Source organism: Hipposideros armiger, unplaced genomic scaffold, assembly GCF_001890085.2.
Source record: "Hipposideros armiger isolate ML-2016 unplaced genomic scaffold, ASM189008v1 scaffold_662, whole genome shotgun sequence".
NCBI lineage: Eukaryota > Metazoa > Chordata > Mammalia > Chiroptera > Hipposideridae > Hipposideros > Hipposideros armiger.
This window is the reverse complement of record NW_017732012.1, coordinates 1,033,761-1,041,330: the sequence shown is the minus strand read 5'-3', so window position 1 is coordinate 1,041,330 and position 7,570 is coordinate 1,033,761. Positions and strand designations below refer to the sequence as shown.

Here is a 7,570-nt window from a genome sequence, read left to right as displayed (position 1 = left end):
GAAAATAATTTTATGGTTGGGGGTCACCACAACATGAGGAACTGTATTAAGGGGTCGCGGCATTAGGAAGGTTGAGAACCGCTGATCTAGGGCCTAGAATTTGAACTTATTTGGAGTCCTTTCATTTCCCATGGGTTAAATTGGGCTTAGAGTAGAACCAATTATGTCTAACTCCAATGAGGACCATCAATGATTTGTGAATAGGACTTCATATCATTTAGTTATTTTTATAGCAAGTTTTAATCTCCAAAAAATGTAAAATATGTTTGTTCTAGTGGAGTCTTCCATAATTCATTAAGGTTACAGTGATCTGCCATAGTCCTTCAACAAGGGCAAGGTGGATATATTAGAGAAGAGAGCTACCTTTTCAGCAGCCTGAAATATTATTAGGAAATTGTTATAGAGAACCTAAAAATATTAACTCCACAAAATTGGAAAACCAATCACCAACTTTCTTTATCGCCAATCAACAGTGCTTCCCAAGTTTGAAGTCCAAGTAACAGTGCCAAGGATAATCACCATCTTGGAAGAAGTAGTGAATGTGTCAGTGTGTGGCATGTGAGTTTATACTTTTTTTAATCTTTTGAGGGGAATTATTTTAAGAAGACTCACCATTTGCAATATTTTGGTTAGTTTTTCTAGGAGCACAAATAAGTTAAATACATGAGACCATCCCATCTCTAGAACTCTCCTCACCTGTTGCTCTCCAATATTTCCTTCTTATTTTCTAACATGTCCTTACCAGCATTATTATAACTATCATGGTACAGGCAACTGTTCCTAGAGAGGCTATGCTACTAGGATTATGAAAGTAATAAAGCTGCATGTGTTCACCATACTCACACACACACACAGAGATGAGATAGTATTGAAGGGTAGTGACTTTCCCTTCACCGGGTTGTAGAAGAAATTCAATCACCACCAGATTCTTTTACCCGACCTTGCATACATGGTGGAAAAATAGCTTAGATTCAGAATCTGTAGAGATAGACATATTACCAAAATCTCATCTAACACATCAGTTTACCTAAGGCACGTTACATACCTCGCTACACTGCCATTTTTACTAATGAAATTGGACATGATCTCTCAGTATGGTCCTTTCAGTCTTGAAAGTTCATGTTTCCAGGATCTTATGTTCCCATCGGCAGTACCCCAGCAATAGCACTAGCAGAAAGAGCAGATAGTGATGAAACCAGTCCTGCCTGAAGACCACATATGTAATGCACCCACTATTTGGCTGGTTCCCTGCCCTAGCAGTGTCTCAGAGTAATGGCCACCAAGTACCTGGCTCATATAACTGGTGAGCCAATACTCTTGCAAATAGAGATATAGAGGATACTTTAAATAGGGAAAGAAACAAATACCCTGGAAAATACAGCAATTATCAATGACATATTTATGGCACAATCACATATTTGTAAAAAGTAAATGAGTAAAATTCTATGTAAATAAAAATGGCTACACATGGGGAGAGGATAATGGAAGGAGAGATGCCATCATATTAATAATTTGTATTCTTAGGTAGAACTGAGGGTGTTTGTTTATTTGTTTTGTTGGTGTTGTTTTTTTCTCTTAAGGACAGGTATAGCTTTGGTAAAACAAAAGTTAGTTTTTAAGATGAAACTGAAAAATTAAAAGTTAAAAAAAGACATGATAAAAGAAGGCTGTAGTAAATTTCAGAATGTTGCACTGGAAAATTCTAAACGAGAAGGGTCAATACTTAGCTGTGCTCAGCGTTGTTTGAGCCCTGCAGATAGGGAAGTATAGATTAGAGGGATGCACAGAGAGTACATACACTGTAGCTAAAAGAGGACTATAAATAGGTAGAAAATGAGGAAATTCAATGTCTTCTTTGATTCATTTGGCTATGTTCTTATGACAGATACACATATGGGAAGCCAGTCCCAGGACGTGTGACTATGAGCGTGTGCAGGAAGTATAATAATCCTTCTCATTGCTTTGGTGGAGAGTCACAGGCTATATGTGAAAATTTCAGTCAGCAGGTAGGTGGAAAACTCATCTAGCAACTAACAACCAAAGCATTGTTAATAAGCAGTGAGTTACAACATGGTGCTAGCTAATTCAGAAAGAGAGCAATCTATAAAAGAATTCTATGCTAGCTATAGTAGTTTTCAAAAAAATCAGTAACTTAGCATAATAGGAATTATTTATTTCTTGTAATTGTCCATTGTGTGCATTCTTGGTGTACCAACCACACAGAATGATGGAAGTTGAGCTAACTCCAATGCCTGGCATCCAAAGCCACCTTCGGCATCCACGTGTATAAAAAAAGGAGGAAAAGGGACAGCCGGTTACCTCAGCTGGTTAGAACACAATGCTCATAACACCAAGGTTGTCAGTTCGATCCCCACATGGGCCACAGAGCTGCGCCCTCCACAATTATTTTGAAACAACTACTTGATTTAGAGCTGATGGGTCCTGGAAAAATATACTGTTCCCCAATAAAAGTTTAAAAAAAAAAAAGAAAAAGAAAAAAGAAACGAGGAAAAAACATACCTCTTAACCACCTTGGCTGGGAGGATTGTCAGTTTTGCTCTTTCTATGAGCAGGAACTTGTCATATGGCCCCACCTAGATGCCAGGGGGGTAGGAAACACAGTCCCTAGATGGGTGGCCACTTCCCAGGCACAGCTATGTATTAGGGGAGGAGAGCCAGGCTTTGGTGAAGAATTAGCTGCCTGCTAACGTAAGATTACTGCAAAATTTTTAGGGCTTTTCTCTCTCATTCACTGTAGGGAATATCAGCTACTAAGGAATGTACTTGGCAATTATAAACCAGATACTGTTGTGCAATGTAATAATAATCCCTAGAGAATGGTATTGCGTTTTTATCATAGGAAATACCTAAGTTATGTTGCCCACCCCACCCCCCGCCCCCAAATCCCATCAGATTAACTGACCACTGATCTGTCTATTATTATGTTTTTGTACTTTATTTTATCTGCTCCTAGCTAAACAGCCAGGGCTGCTTCTCTCAGCAAGTAAAAACGAAGGTCTTCCAGATGAAGAGAGAAGAGTATAATATGGAACTTGAAGTGGAGGCCAAAATCCGAGAAGAAGGAACAGGTTTGCGTACCACATGGGTGTGGGGAGAAAACAGTGGACATTTATTTATTTCCTTTTCCAAAATATGAGTTGAAAGGGAGGAGGTAGTATAAGAAATTCAGGAAGATCATCCTTCCAAAAAAGAACTTTTTTCTTCTTCTTTTTCAGAGGTGGAATTAACTGGAAGAGGGTCCAGTGAAATAACAAGAACTGTAACCAAACTCTCATTCGTGAAAGTGGACCCATACTTTAGACGAGGGATCCCCTTCTTTGGGCAGGTAGAGTGTTTTTCAGCTCACAAGTCAAACTGTGTATCATCACCTAATAAGCACAATATATTCTGGTAAAACCATACCTGATTATTGTTACCTGTGGATTAACGTAACTGAAAGTATAAAGCTACATAAAAATAAATCTGTTCCTCTGGGAATTTGTATATAAAATCATTCTAATATACTATCAAAATTACAAGGTCGTTCCACACACACACACACACACACACACACACACACACACACACACTTTTGGAACAGCATTATACGAAGTCACTCAAACTCCTTTCCATGATTTACCAGGCAGTCTCAGATTCTTATATTTTCTCACAAGAATCTCCAAATTCATGGAGGCCACTCACTTTAACCTTCTAACACTAACTTTTTATGGAAATGAAAAAATATTTTATTTTGAAGCATAAAAGATTCTGCTGTACCTAGTGTTTCTTTCATGGGTACTATAGTCACATTACTTCTTCTGCAACAGCAGTCTGAGATAACAGTTGTATGTAACTTAATGTGTAATTACTGTGTATCATGTTCTTAATGGAAATGTTATAAGATTTAAGCTGTGGAGAGTGTAAAAGACAGAAGGGCTAGACTTGACAAAGGAGTGGTGGACTAAATTTTAGAATAGTTTGATTATGCTATGACAGCAAACATATTCAGAAACTTTGGTCAGTTCCTAAAATGCAAGTATAGTCTATGTTTTTAAATTTCTCAGAGCTATTATTGTACATTGTTGATATTTCATTCCTGCTAAATAACTACCCCATTAGTCATAAGACTCTCTCACCAAGAGAAAAACTCAGAATTTCACGCTTATCCTTCTCTTTGTACCTACAGCTGGCAGTTTGTTGGCAAACTTAGATTTTTGATAATCAATTACAAATACTGATTCGAGTTTGCTGCTCTGCTTCTTTCTAACATAAATAGCTTATACTGAAAAAGAATCACCATCATTATCATCTGGACTGGACTACTTATCTGCTGAGTTTAATATTAGCAATAATTTTACTTTAGGCCTTTATTTAATACTGTGTGCTTCTCAATTTTACATTTTTCACATGGGAAGTTCCTCATAAAATCTGCCTGCCTTCCCAGAAGTTGAAAATTTAGGTTGAGAAGCAAATATCATATATATTGGGTTGTCAGAAAAGTCATGACACATTTTTGCAATGAAAAACATAGAGAAAATACGTCATGACTTTTCCTACAACCCAATAAAACAACTAGACAAGCACACAAGGCAATGTACTAAATGCTTATGCGTACACATATATACTTGAGAACACTAATCCATAGAAAGTTGATTGTCTGCCACACAGTAAGAGGAGCTCAATTAAATTTGGCCAGTGGGTTAAGTTTTTCATTACTATATAACTCTTGTGGCTCTGTGACTCTCCAAGAGGAATATATGATACACAGCATTTCCAAAATATCCACAAAATACATTTTTCGGGTCACCCCTGTTATTATCTGCATCTCTCTCTGTCCCTTTACACTGTTTTATTTTTCTTCTTAGGACCGATTGCTACTAAGCAAGTATATATTATTAATGCATTTATTTAGTATCTGCCTGCTTCCAGACTGTAAGTGCAACGATGGGAGGAACTTTGTTTTGTTCACTGCTAGAGCCTCCATGCTTGGAAGCAAGTTCAAAGTACAGGATGCACTCAATGAATAAATATTTCTGATAGAATGAAAATGTTTGGTGCCTATCGGGTATTAGCCATATAACTGATCCATAGCTTTTAATCTTTAGGTGCGCCTAGTGGATGGGAAAGGTGTCCCCATGCCGAATAAACTCGTCGTCATCACAGCAAGTGAAGCAAACTATGATTTCAATGCCACGACTGATGGGCATGGCCTGGTGCACTTCTCCATCAACACCACCACCGTCACGAGTACCTCCCTCACCGTCAGAGTAAGTGTTAAAAGAAGTGACATGAAATAGCCTTGGAAAAATGGTGGCAACTTAACAATGATGAAATTTCCAACTTGTGTGAGAGAAAAAAACTAGAAATTAGAAACCAATTTAAGATCAACTTTGAAAAAGTTGACTATAAAGGAGTCAGTAGAGTTTTGTGGTTAAGTGTGGGTTCTACTTGTGCACTATCACTGGGAATATCAAACGGTGCAACTGCTATAGAAAACAGGATGGCAGTTCCTCAAAAAATTAAAAATAGAACTACCATATGATCCAGTAATCCCACTTCTGAGACTAGAGCCAAAAGAATTCAAAGGAGGGTCTCAAAGGAATATTTGCACACCCATGTTCATAGTAGCACTATTTACAATAGCCATAAAGTAGAAGCAACCCAAATATCTATGAACACATGAATGGATAAACAAAATATGGTATATACATACCGGGGGTGCCAAAATAATGTATACACATGACTTGTATTCATCTTTTTTGTTATTGGTATATATTGAGTATTACAATTTTAAGACAATTCCTTTTTTAAAATGTGTATGCATTTTTTTGTCACCCTCTGTATAATTAAATAGTATTCAGCCTTAGAAAAGAAGGAAATCCTGCCACATGCGACAAAATGGCTGAATCTTGATGACATTATGCTAAGTGAAATAGCCAGTCACAAAAAATATATATACTGTATAATTCCACTTACATAAGGTTTCTAAAGTAGGCGAAGTCATAGAAATAGAAAGTAGAATGGAAGCTGCCTGGGGCTGGAGAGAAAGAGAAATGAGGAATTATTGTTAGAAGATGTGTTAGAAGTGTTAGAAGAAGAAAAAAATCTGAAGATCTGTTGCACACTACTTAACACTACCAAACAGTACACTTAAAAATGGTTAAGATGATAATTTTATGTTGTGTGTTTTTACCACAATTTTTTGTAAAGGTGTAAGTTCCAAAATCAAATAAATTAGATTAAAATCCTGACTCAGCTCTTTTTAAGAGCAAGTAACTAAAAACCTCTATATTTCATTTCCTCATCTGTACAATAGGTGCAATATTAGTAGCTAAATCTTGGGGTCATTTTGAGGATTAAATGAGATATTATATGTTAAAGCACTTAGCAAGTCTCCTTTAACTGTTAAATATTATTACTATAAAAGCCCATTTTAACATCATTTGCATTTAGTCTCAAGTATATACACTCCACAAATTATTGTTCTTACTTTATTTTTGTACCGCTATTTGAATTTTCTCCAGACTTTGTTCATACCCATATAATTTGCTTTGTGTAGCATACAGTCCTCTATTCATCAATGGAGATATAGAGATACATTTATAGATACATGACTACACAATAAATATTACACAATAATAGTGATGAAAGAACCCTGCTTCTTAGAATTTTTTCATATAAATATAAAGAGGGATAAATAATTTGTTGATTCAGCTTTAAATAGTTGGCATGAAAGTCCATACCTCTAATAACTGAAAATGGAATGTTTACTCATTTATGCAATCAAGAAGTATCTCAAATACCTTCTATCTGTCAGGCCCTGTGCTAGTCATGAAAACGAAAAATATTATTTTTAAATGAGCCCTCTTGTGATGATCATTTATGTGTTATGACTATAACACATACTGAGATAGGAACAAAGTGTTTTGCTGACACAGCGATTCACTCATGTCACTTGGGAAGTGAGGATGAGGATTGAGGAAGCATGGAAAAACTAAGGAACAACTTCCACACAGAGAAAAATTGAAATACTACCCAAATAGTGCCAGTGATGCTTTAAGAGTACAGAATCACAGGAGGCATTAAAAAGAATCAGCCTAACACAGCCCAGGAGAGGTGGACTTCAGTCAAGTCACCAGCTCAATACTTGTACCAATGTTATTTACAGAAAGTGTTCTCAGACCCCTAAGATTTCAATATCGCATTTACTCCTAATACCTATTTGAAACTCATCATAAATGATCATTAACTTTCTGAAATGCAATTCTTGTTTCTGAGATTATTCAGTCTCCTCAATGAGGTTTCATGGCTCCAGTGTCTCTGTCTGCATAGTAAAGTGGCCAAAGAAATGTCAAGCAAGCTAATCAAAGCAAAGGACACCTCCGTTTATGCTCTTTAAAAATATAAATACCGGGCAGGCCGAGTGGCGCGATGGTTAAGAACTGGCTTGGGACGCCAGAGGGCCCCAGTTTGAATCCCACATATGAGGGCCAGTGACACTGCCCTCTACAGCTAAGATGCTGAACAACAGCTCAACCTGGAGCTGGGCTGCCATGAGTCGCCAGTGATG

General features: G+C 37.0%; 1 protein-coding gene across 1 annotated transcript in view; it reads left to right on the top strand.

Moving 5' to 3' along the window:
* The window catches only part of A2M (alpha-2-macroglobulin), a 44,768-nt gene that overhangs the window by 10,898 nt on the left and 26,300 nt on the right, over nucleotides 1-7,570 (top strand). Inside the window, exons 5-9 of the mRNA XM_019626163.1 lie at nucleotides 431-558; nucleotides 1,886-2,006; nucleotides 2,975-3,089; nucleotides 3,237-3,346; nucleotides 5,106-5,267. Coding sequence (XP_019481708.1) covers nucleotides 431-558; nucleotides 1,886-2,006; nucleotides 2,975-3,089; nucleotides 3,237-3,346; nucleotides 5,106-5,267 — 636 coding nt within the window. The remainder of the gene's footprint in view (nucleotides 1-430; nucleotides 559-1,885; nucleotides 2,007-2,974; nucleotides 3,090-3,236; nucleotides 3,347-5,105; nucleotides 5,268-7,570) is intronic.